Consider the following 18,610-nt stretch of genomic DNA (forward strand, 5'->3'; position numbering starts at 1 on the left):
AAAAGCTGTGCAAAGGTTTCTTTTCCACCACCACCCCCCCCCCGGAATAAGCCGCATTTAAATTGCTTTTTAATAGATTACCGTTGCCCATGGTCGCAGTATTAAAATCTGTTAAAAAAACAAAACACGTGGTTGTGTTGTAGCGTTATCGTGTTTAATATGCGTCGTATACTACTGTAACCTATTTTCTTGCCCGGTGCGGGATTCGATACGAGGTGTACTGCACCACAAGGCGACGTCACTAACCGCTCGGCTAAAGATTCAGACGCTAACGGGTCTTATTAGTAGTTTACAGTCGTCACCCTCTCCCGGAAGCGCGCCCTCGCGCTTTGTTATTCCCGCGCTCCGAAGAGACTTCTGAGGATCTGCACACTTCCGGATCCCAACGCTGCCACCAACGTCACCGAGGGGTTGTAGGTGTCGCCTATACCAGTGGTTCTCAACCTTTTTGGGGTCCTGGACCCCCTGCGTATTTTTGATCTACCCTGAGGACCCCTCCACCTGATCTTGGGGGAGGGGGGTTGCAATTTGATAGAAACAGTAGAAACTGCATTTTAAATTGCATTATAGCATTTATTCACTCTTTGGGGCAAAAATAAGAGCTTTCAGTTGTAACCTAGATATAGTTGACAAAACAGAATTCTTATGCAGTAACTTTCAGATATGTGTAACAAAACAGAATTCTTATGCAGTAACTTTCAGATATATGTAACAAAAAAGAATATGTATTCAGTAACTTTCAGATATATGTAACAAAACAGAATATGTATTTAGCAACTTTCAGATATATGTAACAAAACAGAATATGTATGCAGTAACTTTCAGATATATGTAACAAAACAGAATTCTTATGCAGTAACTTTCAGATATATGTAACAAAACAAAATATGTATTCAGTAACTTTCAGATATATGTAACCACAGAATTTTTATGCAGTAACTTTTAACAATGCAAACGGGAGCGAGATCTCTTATTAAAATACAATAAATTACACTTGTGAAACAGATGTAATTAGAGGAAAAAGTCCTGTTACCCTTTATAGTTTAGGTAGATAAAGGTCTCAGTCACATTTGAGTAAAATAATCCTATTTCTATAAATGTCAGGATCTTTTTTTAAAAGATATTTTATTTTCACGGACCACTTGCAATTACACCACGGACCACTAGGGTCCGCGGACCCCCGGTTGAGAAACACTGGATACTGTATGAAACTATAAAATAACAAACACGGAGGTTCCACTTTCACACGAGACCACTTTATTTGGATTCTCCCCCCCCAACAGAACTCCACGGCAACAACACCGCGCACAGCACTTCCGCTCTCTCTTCAGCCTTCAAAATAAGAGCTCAGGGCATACACCGTGGCGACAGCTCATAACAGGAAGTTAAAATCACGAAGAAAAGTAGGTTACACTACTTATGTTAAGCACGCTGGACGAGCCACGAAACCGGAGTTAAATGCCGTGTGGTGCAAACCAACGTGGGCAGTAGATGCGCCGCTGCTGTTTGATCGATAATGGAAAACCTATTTCCCAGCGACTCTCAGGACGCGGAGCTCGGCAGACCTCAAAAAGAGTCGCTCGTTTCTCTCCTCGGTAGCGCGTCCGCTTCCACGCGGACCGACCACAAGGGGGGCGGTACCGCGGCCACCCTCTTACGGGCGGGTCGCGCGTCATGAGCCGCGGGTCCAAATAAGCTGCGCGTGTAACCGAGTCTTTGCTTCGACGAACGTCCGCGTCATTCGCCCGGCGAGGACGACGTCCGACCCCGCTTTTGCGGTTCCGCGCAAGACGACGAAGCGCCGCCCCTCCCGCCGGGAGGTCCGCGGGTACGACAGCGAACGCCCAAATCCTTCCACGCGTGTGGAACGTCGCCGAGCTCGCATTGACGTCCGCGCCGCGCCATCTTTAGAAAACCACTGTGAATGAAACTCACGAGTCCGACGTCTATTAGCACCGCTCTCGGCGCGAGGAGCCGCGCGCTTCTTCTAGGAGGCCAGGTAATGTGACGCGTCGGGTCCGCGTGCCGAGCTCGCGCGTACAACGCGCCTCCCGCGCGTTCCGAGAACCCCCGTTTTTGGACTCGGCTCGGCTAGCTTGGCTAACAGCTAGCGCCAGGCCGAGGCGGACGCGGCGCTTGGTCCGAACAGCCTGAAACTGCGCCGAATCCCGCTCCGGTGGGTGGGGTGGGGGGGGGCGGACCAGGATTATAAACCGTAGTAGCTCCGCCGTTTAACGCGCTCGGTTCGGGTTCTTTTCCACGAGCCGGAGGACGTGAGCCCGCCCGCTCGCGAGCCGGCCGGCCCGGCCCGGCCGACCCAGTCTGAATCGAAAGCGGACGTTCGGGTCGCGTTTTGGCTGCGATCAAACAGGAGATGGCGGCGCCAACCTTCGCTTTGTGTAGAATAGAATAGAATAGAATCCAGGCGGAGCCACGCTGGGTTATGTGTCGGTTATGTGGAGGCGCAAAGGTTCGAACAGAATTTACCGTCCGTCCGACGCTCGGAGTGCGTCCGTGGTCTCGTCTCAGGCCGATACCAACCATGAAATGGAAACACAGTACACGTCATAGCAGAAGTTCAAAAGCATCTATCTATCTATCTATCTATCTATCTATCTATCTATCTATCTATCTATCTATCTATCTGTCTGTCTGTCTGTCTGTCTGTCTATTTCTCTATCTGCCTGTCTGCCTGTCTGTCTGTCTGTCTATCTATCTATCTATCTATCTATCTATCTATCTATCTATCTATCTATCTGTCAGTCCTTCTGTCTGTCTGTCTGTCTATCTATCTGTCTATTTATCTATCTGTCTGTCTGTCTATCTCTCTGTCTGTCTATTTATCTATCTGTCTGTCTATCTATCTATCTATCTATCTCTCTATCTATCTATCTATAACTTGATTTATGCGTGTGTGCTCGGTAATTTACAGAATGTTTGACATAGGATGGCCTGTATAGAGGTCCTCTCTGGCTGTCAGCCCTCTGAAGGGTGGGTTTGGGGAAAGTAGCTCCAACCCATGATCTGTAAACATGTATTTACGTTATGGCTATTTTTAACCAGCAGCCGTTGCTCAATCTCTACCTCTTACTACTTGACCCCCCCCTCCTCCTCTGTGTTACAGCCAAGTTATTTGGTAGGTAGAGGTCATCATGGGGATCAAGGTCCAACGCCCACGATGCTTCCTCGACATTGGAATAAGTAACGTTCTGAGTAAGAAGCCTCTTTTAAGTTGTTGGCAACTCGTGTCTACACACACACACACACACACATGCACATTTATTAAGGCTGGACCTACACACACACACACAGCACCTTACATACGTCACACACTATTTATTATTATCACTGCTTATTTACTGCTTATTTACTGCTGTTTTGTTGTTGTTTTATTTGCTATTGTTGCTGCAGTGTTTGAGGAGCCGAAACTCAAGCATTTCACTCTCGTACTTTTATAATGAGACGTAACAAATACAGAATCTTTAATCTGCAGTGTAGTAGCCTGTTGATAGGAGAGTCATTTGCATATGTTTCCTGACAATTAATCTGTTTTTAACAGTTGGCCGGGTTGTGGTTGAGTTGTTCTCAGACGTCTGCCCCAAAACGTGTGAGAACTTCAGATGCCTCTGCACAGGTACGAAACGTGCTCATGCTGTAGTTCTTATTACGACGAAGACGGCAATAACATTTCTCTGATCTCCAGTTTTTTTTCTTTGTTTTGTTTTGGGGTTTGTTTTTTTTTTTAATTGATGGTTCAAGCCTGAAGGGCTGAAACCCTCTTGTTTTTATTTGTTCATTTATTTATATTTGTTTATTTATTTATTTATTTATCCTTTTTCCTCCCCAATTGTACTTGGCCAATTACCCCACTCTTCCGAGCTGTCCCCGGTCGCTGCTCCACCCCCTCTGCCAATCCGGGGAGGGCTGCAGACTACCACATGCCTCCTCCCATACATGTGGAGTCGCCAGCCGCTGCTTTTCACCTGACAGTGAGGAGTTTCACCAGGGGGACGTAACGCATGGGAGGATCACACTATTCCCCCAAGTTCCCCCTCGAACAGGCGCCCCAACTGACCAGAGGAGGTGCTAGTGCAGCGACCAGGACACATACCCCCATCCGGCTTCCCACCCGCAGACACGGCCAATTGTGTCTGTAGGGACGCCCGACCAAACCGGAGGTAACACGGGGACTCGAACCGGAGATCCCCGTGTTGGTAGGCAACGAAATGGACCGCCACGCTACCTGGACGCCACCCTCTTGTTTTTATGCTGGTTTTTATTATTTTTCTTCTTCAGAAATGTTTGCGCGCATTCCCGTGAAATGGTAAATGGTAGAGACGTGAGATTCTGCCCAAGTTGTGTGCAAGTGCTGCCCAAGAAATATGACCCCAATCGGCTTGTTGAGGGCGCTATAATTGAAGGTCAACTTTGAAAAGTCACAACTCCTACGCCACAAAACTTGGTACAGCCATCGATCTATTGTCAATATACACATTTGCCTCAGGATCCACTTAAAGTTCGCCTGACTAGATTTTCCGCCATTTTGAATTTTTTGAAAAATGCATTTTTGACGTCTCTTAAACTGTTGGTGTGATTGCTACAAAATTTTCTGTGGATCATTACTGGATCAAGCTTATCAAAACCACTGGGCCAATCGTCACAGAACTAGCAGGATATGTCCACATAAGTACCTGAAACATATCCTGAAATTTCATACAAATCGACAACTAGGGGGCGGTACAATTGGAAACAAAAAAGCTGTGGCATAACAAATCAGAAATTGTCCAATCATTACAAAACTCACAGGAAAGGTTTCATAATGTTGAAGTAGGTGTGTAAAACTATTTAGAAATTGTACAATAGGGGGCACCACCAGTTCCAAACATGTGCATAGGCCTGGCGCAAATTTGGCCATAAATCAATGAGTTTGTCTAAATATCACCAAACTTGGTGGATATTTTTAATTAGGCTGTTGAACCTTTCAACTTCTAATGGTCTGTGTTGGCTTGAACCCCAGAATCGCCACTTGCGGCTATGTTTTAATTTTATGTCTTTTTTTTTTTTTTTTTTTGGTTTCAGGTGAGAGAGGTATCGGCAAAGGAACGCAAAAGCCGCTGTATTATAAAGGATGCGTATTCCATAGAATTGTCAAGGACTTCATGATTCAAGGAGGAGACTTTAGTGAAGGTACGCATTCAGCCATTTGTGTTTATCTTTAGATATCTTGTGGTTCATATGGTATAGATTTGTGTGGTCAAGTCAATTTTATTTGTATAGCCCAGTATCACAAATTTGCCTCAGTGGGCTTAACAGCAACACAACATCCTGTCCTTAGACCCTCTCCTCGGGTAAGGAACAACTCCCTAAAAAAAAAACCTTTAAAAGGGAGAAAAAATAGGAAGAAACCTCAGGGAGAGTAACAGAGGAGGGATCTCTCTCCCAAGATGGAGACAATCTTGATATTTGGAGGATACAGCTAATTTGCCAGCATCACAGCCATTTCCTTCATATCGGATTTCTCCCATTTAAGCCTGTTAATATTGTCAACGGAAATATAAGCATCCATCTTGCTAACCTTATGAATGGTTGGAGGCATGACCATTGATTCCCCATCCCCCACAGACGCACTGCCATCACTGTAGCTACTTCTTTCATTCTGTTTTTCACTCTGTACTTATCATCTTCCTTTCTCCAATAGGAAATGGAAGAGGAGGTGAATCTGTCTATGGCGGCTTTTTTGAGGGTAAACAGACGTCTCTCCATCTATCAGTCATTACTCAAATCAGAGTTTGTTTCAGTGTGTTAATACGGCTTTATCTGCTTCCCCCAGATGAAAGCTTTTCAATGAAACATAACAAGGAATACTTGTTGTCTATGGCAAACAGGGGTAAAGACACCAATGGATCCCAGTTTTTCATGTAAGTGGCACATGTGCTTTTTCTATGGCTCACTTAGATCTTGATGATAAGTCAGACTATATGTTCTTAAAGCGACACTGGAAAATAAAACGTATTTTCTGCTACAAAACCAATCTCTAGAACGACCAAGCCCTCGCCACATCTAGATGGGTAAGTGCTATTTGGCTAAACCTTAAGTTATAAGTCGGTCATTATGATTCTACACTGATGAGCCAAAATATTATGACCACCTGCCTAACGTGCTGTTGGTCCTCCATGTGCCGCCAAAACAGCGCCGAACCACTGAGCCATACACTCTACAAGACCCCTGAAGGTGTCCTGTGGTATCTGGCACCAAAACATTAGCAGCAGAGCCCTCAAGTCCTGTAAGTTGTGAGGTGGAGCTGCTGTGGATCGGACTTGTCAGTCCATCACTTCCCACAGATCTCAATCTGATTGAGATCTGTGGGATGAGCTTCAAACCATTCCTGAACAATGTGTGCAGTGTGGCAGGGAACATTTATCCTGCTGAAAGAGGCCACTGCCATCAGGGAATAACAGTGCCATTAAGGGATCTACCCGGTCTGCAACGATGTTTAGGTAGGGGGCACATGCCAAATTGAGAGCCACATGAATGGCTGGACCCAGGGTTGAACATTGCCCAGAGCATCACACTCCCTCCACCGCTCGTCATCTTCCTACAGTGCATCCTGGTGCCATCAATTCCCCAGGTAAACAGCACACATGTACACGGCCATCCACTTGATCTAAAAGAAAAGGGGACTCGTCAGACCAAGAGACCTTCAAGGTCCAGTTCCGACGCTTGCATGCCCAACGTAGGCGCTTTTGACAGTGGACAAGGGTCACCGTGGGCACTCTGACTGGTCCACGGCTACGCAGCCCCATATGCTGCAGGGTGCAATGCACTGTGTGTTGTGACACATTCCTCCCGTAACCATCAATAACATTTTCGGTGACTTGTGCCACAATAGACCTTCTGTTGTTTCGGACCAGACAGGATAGCCTTCATTGCCCTCACGTATCGATGAGGCTTGTGTGCCCAACACCCTGTCACCGGTTTGTGGTTTATCCTTCCTCAGACCGTTGTTGATAGGTACACACCACTGCTGACTGGGAGCACCCAACAGGCCTTGCTGTTTAAGAGATGCTCTGACCCTGTTATCCGGCCATATCAATTTGGCCCTTATCAAAGTCGCTCAGGTCTTTACTCCTATGCATCTCTCCTGCATCCAACACATTGACTACGAGAACTGATTGTTCACTTACAGTGTAATCTACCCAGACCTTGACATGTGCCCTTGTTTGGAGATGATCCGCGTTATTCGGTGAGTTGTTTTGGCTCATCAGTGTACATTGGTGGGTGTATTTTGCTACTGTAGAACTCACTGACGCTATCTTGTTTTAGCGTACATGTGGTTTTTGGTCATGTAATATCTGGCCAAGAGGTTGTTCAAACCATGGAGAGTCAGAAAACTGATCACAACAGCAAACCATATGCAGAGGTGAAAGTTATGAACTGTGGAGAGCTCATCCCCAAAACAAAAGGTTTGCAGAAGCATTTTTTTTTTCAATATCAAGTTTCAACCCTCTGCTTATACCTGCTAATGCTGTGCCTCTATTGTATTGGTAACTTTAGCTTTTAGAACTCGTAAGACAATGCTTTAAACAACCTTGTCAAATGTTTGCAGCAAAGAAAGACGAAAAGAAGAAAGAGAAGGCTTTGTCTATTGCCAGCAGTAGTTCCAGTGACTCTGACAGCTCCTCAGACTCTTCCTCAGAATCCTCCTCAGAATCTGAGAAAGAATCAAAGCGGAAAAAGAAGATGAAAAAAGAGAAGAAGAAGAAGCAAATTAAAAAGGAGAAGAAAAAGTACCTATTGAAATTGTTTAACATTGTTGCTGTCTGCTGCGTTGACTGCAGGACAGTGTTTTCAATCCTCATTATGCAACGTCTTCCCAGGTCAGAGGCTGAAAGTGGTGATGAAAAGGAGGAAGAGCTGATTTTGTCCACTGTGCGACCTGAAGAAATTCCAGCCATCCCAGAGAACAAATTTCTCATGAGGAGAAGTCCACAGCCCGTCCAGAAGCAAAAACAGGAAACTGTAAAGGATCGGCAAAAAAAAGAGGAAAGGCCAAGGGAAAGGTTGGTCTTGTTGATGAGTATCTCGGACATACCTCCTTTTTATGTTTTCTGCGTTGTCCCCCAGATTTCTTTTTAACTCGCTTTTTCTAATCCTTGGCAGAATGTTTAATTCTCAGTCAACATATCACAGAAGACTTGTGATGACACGATCTGGCAGGAAGATAAAAGGCAGGGGTCCACGGGTAGGTGCAATTAACATGAAGACAAAAACCCATGTGCCAAGTCATGCCACATGTTCTGTTTAAACCAAATGGCACCCAGAGTTGCTTTGATAATATTGCGACACCAAGATTGTTCAGTTGCACTCCACTAATGAGTCTCGCTTTTGTTCCATAGTAATGTAAGGCCATATACATGTACCGTTTCCATAGAAACTCCACCCAGCTCCCACAAATGTAGAAATGCGGCTTTTAGCGTCGTCTCTCTTTTCCAGCGATATCGGACACCGTCACGCTCTCGCTCAAGATCAAGGGATCGTTTCAGGCGTAGTGAAACTCCTCCCCACTGGCGACTGGAGATGCAACGTCAGAGAATGAGGGCAGTCAGCGGGGAGCGTTGGATTAAGGGTGACAAGTAAGAGGCTCTCCCAATTTTAATTATAAATTTCAATATGACTACAAGTTGACATGTTTTGTTTGTTTGTTTTTTTTCTCCTGTCACCCATCCAATTTGACTAATTACAACCACTGTTGTGTTATGCTTTTGCTGGTAAAACGGTGAAAGCAGCCGGCAAACTTTTGAAACCACTTGCCACCCTGTCAGGATAGTAGAATTAAGTTGGTTAAGTTGAAAACAGTTGTTAATTTAAATGCAACCGCCGCTCTGGTGGCCGAGCGGAATAAACCGCCGTTCTTGCAACCCGCTCATCACGTGGCCGGGAGGTTCGTATCCCAGACTCGCCGTAACCGGTCACGGCCAGAGCGTCCACAGGGTAAGGCATTCACTAGGCCACCCTTAGCCGAGGGATAGTGGGTGTAGATCGGTATAGTGTTCGGGGACTCGTCGTTCTCCAGCGACCCCTCTCGCCCACCCGGGCGCCTGCAGCCAAGCAACTGAAAGCATTCTCCCTACGCCTCCTTCGCGGCTTGAAGGTGACGCAATCCATGCGAAGCTTCAGTGTGTAAAATAGCGAGAGCAGCCGACACGAGTTTGAAGGAAGCTGGTGTTACGCCTATTTCCTTCCTGTGGAAACGTGAGCCAGGGGAGTTATTCGACAAGGGTTCCGGCCATATGCCATTGGGTTAATCGGGTGGGATAAGGGGAAAAACTAGAAATACATTTATAAAAAAAAATTTTTGAAATGCAATCGTTGTCTGTGCATTTCAGGGATGAACTGTTAGTGGCCTCTTCTTTTGATGCAAAGAGGTTTTCATTTATTTTTGGGGGACCTGTTTATTTAAACTTTATTGTTAGTCCATATATGCAGCGGTGATTCCATTGTGCGCACTAAAATATAGAGAAATTATTTCCCCGAATTATCATAAATTGTCCACTAACCAAAAAGTCCAGCTACTTAAAATCCTTCTTGGCCTCCATGGTTCTGGTCTATAGGTGACGTGCTCTGTTTTACAGGGGTGATGTGGTGGAGGGTAAAGATGAGGCTGCTAAAGCTCCGCGAGGAAGGGAGAGGCGGGTCTCTGAAACCAAGCATGAGCAAACGACTGAGAGTAAGAAAGACAAAGGTCGCTCTCACAGATCCAAAAGCAAAGAGAAGGACCCAGCGAAGAAAGACGAGAAGCACGGCAAGCACAAGGCAAAGAGGAGAGACAAATCCCGAAGCCGCAGTAAAAGCCAAGCCAAAAGTGGAAGATCTAAAAGCAGAGAGCGGGATCACAGGCACAAAGGCAATGACAGAAGAGGCCGTTCCAAGAGCAAAGACAAAACCATCAACAAAGGTAAAGAAAAAGAGTCTGAATCGGATCAAAACAAAGAGAGAAACAAGCACTCCGAGTCTGATAAGAAACAAAGAGAAGATGCCAGAGGGAGAAATGGCGAGAAAGACAGGACAAAGTCACAAAGCAAGGAACGAGCAACTGTAAAAGATGGCCACAGATCCAACAGCAGAAGCAGGGACAGGGGTAGACCTGTTTCATCCAGAGACAAAGGGGAAGGGCGGGAAAGGGACCGAGACAGGGGTGGGGAACGCAGCCGGAGTCAGGAAAGGCGGCACCATAGCGAGAGGGACAATAAGAGGCGAGGGACATCCAGAGACAGGAACCGAACAAGGAGTCCAGACAGGGACAGGGATGGAGACAAGGCCAGAGACTCACGTAGGGTAAGACGTTCCAGAAGCAAGAGCAACAACAGAGGACATAGCAAAGACCGGCCGTCTCACAGAAAGAATAAGGACAGTGAATCTGGTCACCGAAAGAGGTCCAAGAGCAGACACAATAGCAGCAGCTCGGAGAGCGGAGGAGAAGACAAAAGGAAGAGTCGAAGAAGCCCAAAAGGAAAGAGAAGAAGATCAGTTAGTACCCGGAGGGAGCCTTCTCCCAAGTCCAAAGACGGCAGGCAGAGCAAGGCGCAGAACCGCAGAAAAAAAGACCAAGAGGGAAATCACAGCAGGAGGAATAAATCGAGGTCCGGCTCAAGTTCTGATGATTAGCCCATCATTCCTACATGTTTAGTGTTGCTAATACTTGTTCTGAAGGGGTCAGTTGAAGCATATGGAAGTCCACGTTTTTAATGGTTTGGTAAAAGATCTGTTGGCGTTAATGTAGTTCCAGTTCAAGACAGTTTGGAAGGAAAGAAATCTATTTTTTTGACGATTTCCTTTCAAAAGAGATCTTTTTCAATTCTTTGTTTTGTTTTCCCCATTGCAATTCTTTACTGTATTTTTTCCCCAAGCGATCTGTTTTGTGTGTAAGGACGGTAGTGTTGGACGATTGTGAAATACCCCACTTTCAGCAGTGAAAAAAAAAAAGAAAAAGTGGAGGAATTTACATCTCATTTCTTGCATGTTTATCCCTGTTTCACTGTTAGATAAGATATCTGGATCTATCACCTTACTGTCGTTTTTTGTAAACTGGTTTTTAAAATGCCTATAGTTTGCTGTTCAAATGAAAAAAAAGTAATTCTATAGGTGCAGCATAAAGTTTTTATAAATTCTTTTTTGTCCAAGTTTTTTTTTTTTTTTTTTTTTTTCCTCCCCATTAACCATTCTGACACCTACAAGGCTTTCGGTGGCGGCGGCAGGAATATAACTTGCCAAGTCTGGCGCGAAACATCACTTTTGTAACAAATGTGTAAATACTTTGCTAACCTAGTACCATTAGCATTCGGATTTAAAACTGCACCAAGTCGAGTCTATTTTATTTGTATAGCTCATTATCACAAATTGCACATTTGTCCCAGTGGGCTTTACAGCAACACTACATCCTGTCCTTAGACCCTCGCATCGGATAAGGAACAACTCCCTAAAAAAAAACAACCTTTAACAAGGAGAAACTAGGAAGACACCTCAGGGAGAGCAACAGAGGAGGGATCTCTTCCCCAAGATGGACAGATGTGCAATGGATGTTGTGTTTACACAATTTACACAATACAACATTGAAAGAGGATAACAGAATTACAAACATCCAAAGCTACTGTGACAACCCTCACTGGTGTAAGAAATGTACTCTTTATATGTAGTTTGTTACCAATGGCTCATGATATTTTACTGTCTTTGTGACCGCCCCCCCCCCCACTGCAGATTCTCTGGGTGCATTCAATTCTTTAACACTTCCTCTATCCCTGTCCTCCCCTGAGTTAAACTTATGGTGATGTGAGCATCCGGGGGGCATGACGGTCTATCCCATTGCCTACCAACACGGGGATCGCCGGTTCGAATCCCCGTGTTACCTCCGGCTTGGTCGGGCGTCCCTACAGACGCAGTTGGTCGTATCTACGGGGGGGAAGCCGGATGTGGGTATGAGTCCTGGTCGCTGCACTAGCGCCTCCTCTGATGAGTCGGGGTGCCTGTTCTGGGGGGACTAGCGTGATCCTCACACACACTACGTCCCCCCGGCGAAACTCCTCGCTGTCAGGTGAAAAGAAGCGGCTGGCGACTCCACATGTATGGGAGGAGGCATGTGGTAGTCCGCAGCCCTCCCCGGATCAGCAGAGGGGTCGGAGCAGCGACCAGGACGGCTCGGAAGAGTGGGGTGATTGGGTGGATGCAACTGGGGAGAAAAAAGGGGGAGCCCCCCCCCCCAAAAAAATGTACCATGCAACTGGGGAGAAAAAAAAAGGGGGGGGGTATGGTGATAATACCTGAGGTAGTACCCTATCTGGAGCAAGTGTGTGATGGTAGGGAATAGGGAAAGTAATTGTAAAAGCGGCCGTAATGGCCTTCCCTCCCAGTATAAGTTACAGTAACTGGGTGGAGGTTTACTACCAGCGACATGGAGACTGCATGAAAAACCCCTCGTAGCAAACATCAGCAGGATGTTTGCTACGAGGGGTTTTTCATGCAGAATTGTTGATATTGTACATGTATGCTCTCAATTCCTATTATCAGCTAGTAAGCCAATTAACTGCTAACAAAACTTTTGAACGATGCAAACGGCCTACACGTCCTTTGGTCTACTCTGTGACATTCAGATAGTCTTCATAAAATTCAACCCAGGATGGCATTGGCCATGACGTAACATTAATGAACTTCTAATAAATGTGAAGCACTTAATTGTACAGCTATTTTTTTTGTGCAGTCATTAACTTTGTTAGACCGTTGTGTAATCGGATATGATGTCCATGAGCTGATCAAACCCAAACGAGTCGAGCAGTAAGGAATGAAGTACACAGACACACACAGAAGTGGGTAACACGGTCGCCTCACACCAAGAAGGTCCCGGGTTCGAGCCCCGGGGTAGTCCAACCTTGGGGGTCGTCCCGGGTCGTCCTCTGTGTGGAGTTTGCATGCTCTCCCCGTGTCTGCGAGGGTTTCCTCCCACAGTCCAAAGACATGGAGGTCAGGTGGATCACCGTACTAAATTGTCCCTAGGTGTGAGTGTGTGATGGCCTCGCGGCCTGTCCTGGGTGTCGCCCCGCCTGCCGCCCAATGACTGCTGGGATAGGCTCCAGCATCCTGCAACCCTACTAAGGACAAGCGGCTTGGATAATGGATGGATGGATGGATGGGTGAATAAGGAATGAAACAGTGATCTAAACCTAATCCAGTGATCAAGCGTTTGTTTATTTTTTCCCAGAATTTCCCACTGAAATATAAGCTAGCTGCCTTACAGGAACTAAGACCAGGTGAGGCCAAGTCTTTTCTTGGCACGCTCAATATCTACGGTCTCGTTTAGCCCCTTGATGTTTTGGGTGGTACTACAGACATACTTTGGCAGCTGAACACCTGTGTCATCCTGAACGAGGTAGCTAGGCCTCAGCCCACCGACAACGGGACCGAGTCCACCTCCGATTCCGCCCCTCGCAGCCTTGCGAAGGGGAAATACATTCGACCGGGGGTCTTTTGCAGCGTCTATTACATGTTTCGCGTACTGCTGGAACTGCCCCTCCTCTTCAGCGACCAGCTCTGCGGTCTTCGCTTCAAAATCTTGTTGCCTGTCTTTTAGTTGCTGATCCCAGGCACGTTTTTCAGCCTACATCCAAAAAAAGAAAAATGTTATTGGTCTACAAGCTTGCTCCCTCCCCCCCCTTGGATTTTTTTCCCCCACCTTTTTCTCCCCAATTGTACCCAGCCAATTACCCCACTCTTCCGAGCCGTCCCGGTCGCTGCTCCACCCCCTCTGCCGATCCGGAGGAGGGCTGCAGACTACCACATGCCTCCTCCCATACATGTGGAGTCACCAGCCGCTGCTTTTCACCTGACAGTGAGGAGTTTCACCAGGGGGATGCAGCGCGAGGGGGGATCACGCTGTTCCCCCCAGTTCCCCCTCCACCATGAACAGGCGCCCCGACCGACCAGAGGAGGCGCTGGTGCAGCGACCAGGACACATACCCACATCCGGCTTCCCACCCGCAGACACGGCCTATTGTGTCTGTAGGGACGCCCGACCAAGCCGGAGGTAACACGGGGATTCGAACCAGGATCCCTGTGTTGGTAGGCAACGGAATAGACCGCCACACCACCCGGACGCCCCAAGCTTGATTTTGATTTAAAGAACAAAGCATGTCATGTTCAGAAACAAGATTTACACATCAGGATTTAAGGCACACTAAAAACAGCCACGTTGTTAGGCTTAACATTACCATTTGATTGACGTAATATTCTTGTAAAGCTCTTCGATCCTCTTTGGTTTTCTGAGCCTTCAGCAGTTGTTTCTCCAAAAAGATTCTGTCAGCTTCTCTCCTGGCCTGAAGTAGGGCCAGACAGTCCTTGTGTTCTGTCATGTCCTTCTGCTCCTGTGCCCGTGTCTGTTTCAAACACAGCAGTTGTTGTGTTGCACTTAGGATTTGAATGTGTTTTCTCGACCCTTGGGTAATAAAAATTACTCAAAAATGAAGTTGTCAAGAGCTAGAACGTATAGACAGGTGACAAAAGGGAAAACCTGGCGTGGTTTGAGTCTACTGGCCCCCTTAGAGGGAAGGGTCGCTGCAAATCAATACAAAGTTATTCTGAGTGATCACCTCCGCATGATGAAACATCTCTATCCTGATGGGAGTGGTCTCTTCCAGGAGGACAGTGCCCCCGTCCAAAGGGCACGAGGGGTCACTGAATGGTTTGACGAGTATGAAAATGATGTAAATCGTATGCTATGGCCTTCGCAGTCACCAGATCTCCACCCAATTGAACACATACGGGAGATTTTGGACCGACGTGTTCGACAGCGCTCTCCACCACCACCGTCATCAAAACACCAAACGAGGGACTATCTTTTGGAAGAATGGTGTCCCGTCCCTCCAGTGGAGTTCAGAGACTTGTAGAATCTATGGCAGGCAAGGCGCATTGAAGATGTTCTGGAGGCTCGTTACTCCTTATTAAGACACTTTATGTTGGTTTTTCCCTTAATTTGTCACCTGTATATATATATATATGTGTGTGTGTATGTATGTGTGTGTGTGTCTGTGTGTGTGTGTATGTATATATATATAGATACACATATATATATATTTATATAGATATATAAAAACCGGGTTTTCATGTAGCTGTCATGTTTCCAGCCGTGCGATGTTAACCAGATATATTTGATGAAGTCGTGTTTTTACCGTTAATTCTCTGTGTTCGCTGATAGACTTCAACATCGCAGCTTTCTCCTCATCCTTCTTCCTCTGCTGCTGTGCTTGTTTCGCTTCTTGCTCAGCAATGGCTTTTGCAGTTAGCTCCTCTTCATCGATGGCCTGCTCCTGCTGTCCTGCAGCTATCTTATCTATAATCCTGTCCCTGTGCATCTGTGTCTCTCTATAAAGAATGAAGGAGGCCACATTAGTGACTTAAATAAATGTTGTTTCTCAAGGTCAGGGCCTCTGTTGGTTCCTTGGTGTACCAAAAACAACTTCAGACTTACCTAAACAGCTCCAGCTCTTTGTCTTTCCTCAACTTCATCATTTTTTGCTTTCCAGAGAGAAAACATTTCCTCCGCCCTTCTTCTACCTGCCGCTCTTGACCCTCAATCGCTCGTATGTTGTCTCTATTGGCGAGGTGCTCCTGTAATTACATAGCACATGTGTGAGAACAAAAGAAAAGAAAAGATAACCCCAGGGATGACAAACCTCGTCCAAAAGCCCCCTACCATGTGAGCCTGCTTAGTGGTCTTCTTCCGCTCCACTTGTTTTTGTCTCTCCATGCTTTGCTCCAAGAGATAAAGTTTGTGAAGGCGCTGGATCTCCTCTCCCTCCTTCTTGTCCTCTAGTTTGTCTCGCTCTCGCGCCACTTCTTTTGCTTGTGTTCTAAAGAGAAACCACATGTCTCAACATGCAGCCAAACATTCTTCTTCAGTCTCCTTCCCCTAGTGACTTGATATTGTGGGCAAAAACACAATGGTGATTGTCATAACTAATTCAGCAGTTCCTTTGTCCAGCTATTTGTGTAGATGGGTCGTGTTAGGCTTACTGCTTTTTCAGCTCCTCCACAACAGCCTCTCTGTCGAGCTTCTTCCAGAGCGCTCTCTGCTGCTCCTGCCTCGCAGCTTCATCCTCTCTGGCCTGTATCGTATCTGTCAATTCCTTGTCCATGTCTTTGGAGTTACTCTCTCTTCTTCGCTTCAGTTCAATTTGCGCTTCCCTCTCCTGCAAAACTTTGGTCAGCAAGAGGGCGCTCTGAAAAGAAGTGATACAATCATCGAAAGTTCAAATTTAGTCCGGCTGGAGTTAAAATAGCATGTACATAATGCCAGTGACCGGGTAATAAAAGTATAGCAACAGCCCTAGTTTGGGAATGTACAAACATGCAATCCTTTGACCCGGTCAGTTTGATAGAACAGCTGAGCCTTGGCTTTTTCAATAGCCTCCTTCCTCATTTGCTCCTGGAATTTCGCCTCCTCTATGTCAATTAATTTCCTCTTTTCTTCCTCAGTCTCCTCCTGAATCTTCTTTGCCTCGAGCTTCTTTTGCCTTTGCCCCTGCATTATAAACACATATAAATGTTAAGAGTTTTCCTTTACTAGAGTTAAATTACGTCCTACAACCTAAAAAAAATGGAAAATTCTGATAAGAGTTAAGCTTATTGATACAAGTTTCCCCCGTTATAAACTTACGGCTATGGTATTGGACCAGAATTTCACCATCTCCTTTGAGCGCAGATGCAAGGCCTCTCTTTGTTGAGCCGCCTCTCGGATTGTGTCTCGGAACCTGTCGACCCGGTTCAAGCTATCTTGAATTCTTAACCATTCAGCTCTGGGCAAGACGGTGACCTGTCGCAGGTCCGGTGCTTGTGTGGGCCACTTGTCTTCCTCGGCTGAGGGGCCTGAAAGAGAGACAGAGGTAAGAATGAATAAAGACAACCCTCCGATTGCTCAAACTAAAAACTGGATTTGTTAACACAGTCCATGAACTTATGGGTGGTTAAAAATACGTTGAGTTTATCTGTCCGATGTTAAGTGTTTAGGATTGTTTATGCCAATGATATTTGATATAAGTCCATTTAATAAAATAGCTTCTCTTTGGTAAGCCATTTGTTGGCAAGTCTCTTTGGTATGCCTGTTGCTTTGGTTATTGTCACTGTTTTAAAGAAATTGGCAGATAGCATAGACTGGAATCACTTCACGTCTGAAGCAGATGAATAAAACATGCTATTGTACACACTAATAAATTATACTTTTATGCTAAAATATTACGGTTAACTTACTAATATACTATACTGCACAACTAATAAAACTAATGTTTCTCCCCAGTTGCAGTTAATTTATGATACGTTGTAGAACCTGATAATGTAATAAATCCCCGATACTGTAATAACCCTGATAATGTAATAAAAAATGCACTTGAGGCCATTGAAAATGCAATAAACCGGATAATGTAATAACTTCCTGATACTGTAATAAAGTGCATTTCCCGATAATGTAATAAACTATATATCATACCTGACCCTAACCCTAATAACGTCCCGTTAATGTAACACATTATTACATTATTGGTAAAAAGTTAATTACATTATTGGGACATGCACTTTATTACATTATCAGGAAGTTATTACCTTATCAGGATTATTGCATTTTCAATGGACTCGAGAGCAGATTTTTTTATTACATTATTGGGAAGTTATTACATTATCGGGGTTATTACATTATCGTTAAGTTATTACATTATTGGGAAGTTATTACATCATCGGGACGTTATTACATCATCAGGAAGTTATTACATTATTGGGAAGTTGTTACATTATCGGGGTTATTACATTATTGGGAAGTGATTACATTGTCGGGGTTATTACATTATTGGGGATTTATTACATTATCAGGGTTATTACATTATTGGGAAGTTATTACATCATCAGGAAGTTATTACATTATTGGGGTTATTACATTATTGGGAAGTTAGTACATTATCGTGGTTATAACATTATCAGGAATTTATTACATTATCGGGGTTATTACATTATTGGGGATTTATCACATTATCGGGGGTTATTACATTATTGGGGATTTATTATATTATCAGGGTTATTACATTATCGGGAAGTTATTACATTATTGGGGATTTATGACATTATCAGGATCTACACACGTGGTTGTTGTGCTGTGATTGTTTTGCCCTCACCTGTTCTACCGGACCCTGCCCTGCGGCCGTGCCGCACCACCGTTCCCCTGGATGCCATCGGAGGAGAGTTTGAAGTTATGGCGACGCCCCAATAAAACCAGATCAGTTCTGGGTTTCCGATGCGTCGTGGCTGATGCGAGCCATCCGAGTTCTACCCCGCGCCTCTTTCTGTGTCTGCCAAAACGCCGAGGACGACCGCAAACAAAGAACGACAACTCCGGAAAGGATAGACGACCGTTTGTTGCGACGTTTCCTAGCAACGCTCAACCCGTCCGCCACCACTTTCGCGCTCCGCCGGTAGATGGCGCAGTGCCGCGCAACCAACCGTGACGCAAGACGCTGTTCAAACCCCGTCTCTCGCTCATTTCGCTTAGCAACCGAACGACCGCGCAAAGTTCAAAAACCGAGGG

At 45.6% G+C, this 18,610-nt stretch overlaps 2 protein-coding genes across 2 annotated transcripts; one reads left to right on the forward strand and one right to left on the reverse strand.

Annotated features, from left to right (window-relative positions):
• Positions 1–1,871: 1,871 nt before the first annotated feature.
• Positions 1,872–12,472, forward strand: ppig (peptidylprolyl isomerase G (cyclophilin G)). Its single transcript, XM_056289333.1, has 13 exons — positions 1,872–1,999; positions 3,125–3,213; positions 3,560–3,634; positions 5,080–5,187; positions 5,699–5,743; positions 5,831–5,918; positions 6,039–6,068; positions 7,324–7,463; positions 7,607–7,787; positions 7,878–8,060; positions 8,161–8,242; positions 8,494–8,633; positions 9,633–12,472. Exons 2-13 carry the CDS (start codon positions 3,153–3,155, stop codon positions 10,663–10,665), a joined length of 2,166 nt encoding a protein of 721 aa, XP_056145308.1. The 5' UTR covers positions 1,872–1,999; positions 3,125–3,152; the 3' UTR covers positions 10,666–12,472.
• Positions 12,473–13,187: 715 nt separating this feature from the next.
• Positions 13,188–18,258, reverse strand: cfap210 (cilia and flagella associated protein 210). Its single transcript, XM_056289811.1, has 9 exons — positions 18,201–18,258; positions 16,700–16,947; positions 16,391–16,564; positions 16,057–16,262; positions 15,737–15,893; positions 15,512–15,651; positions 15,213–15,405; positions 14,256–14,420; positions 13,188–13,645 (listed from the first exon to the last, which is right to left on the reverse strand). The coding sequence occupies exons 1-9, from the start codon at positions 18,256–18,258 to the stop codon at positions 13,289–13,291; spliced, it is 1,698 nt and encodes a 565-aa protein (XP_056145786.1). The 3' UTR covers positions 13,188–13,288.
• Positions 18,259–18,610: the final 352 nt, after the last annotated feature.

Source organism: Lampris incognitus, chromosome 11 (genome assembly GCF_029633865.1).
Source record: "Lampris incognitus isolate fLamInc1 chromosome 11, fLamInc1.hap2, whole genome shotgun sequence".
Taxonomy (NCBI): domain Eukaryota; kingdom Metazoa; phylum Chordata; class Actinopteri; order Lampriformes; family Lampridae; genus Lampris; species Lampris incognitus.

Bases quoted from the DNA above. Each gene is read 5' to 3' on its own strand.
- ppig (XM_056289333.1), top strand. From the start codon at position 3,153: ATGGGGATCAAGGTCCAACGCCCACGATGCTTCCTCGACATTGGAATA. The intron at 3,635-5,079 runs GTACGAAACGTG...TTTTGGTTTCAG, and splicing joins CTTCAGATGCCTCTGCACAG to GTGAGAGAGGTATCGGCAAA. The intron at 6,069-7,323 runs GTAAGTGCTATT...ATCTTGTTTTAG, and splicing joins CCCTCGCCACATCTAGATGG to CGTACATGTGGTTTTTGGTC.
- cfap210 (XM_056289811.1), bottom strand. From the start codon at position 18,258: ATGGCATCCAGGGGAACGGTGGTGCGGCACGGCCGCAGGGCAGGGTCC. The intron at 16,263-16,390 runs GTTTGTACATTC...ACTTCTTTTCAG, and splicing joins ACCGGGTCAAAGGATTGCAT to AGCGCCCTCTTGCTGACCAA. The intron at 15,652-15,736 runs GTAGGGGGCTTT...ATGTAATTACAG, and splicing joins CCACTAAGCAGGCTCACATG to GAGCACCTCGCCAATAGAGA.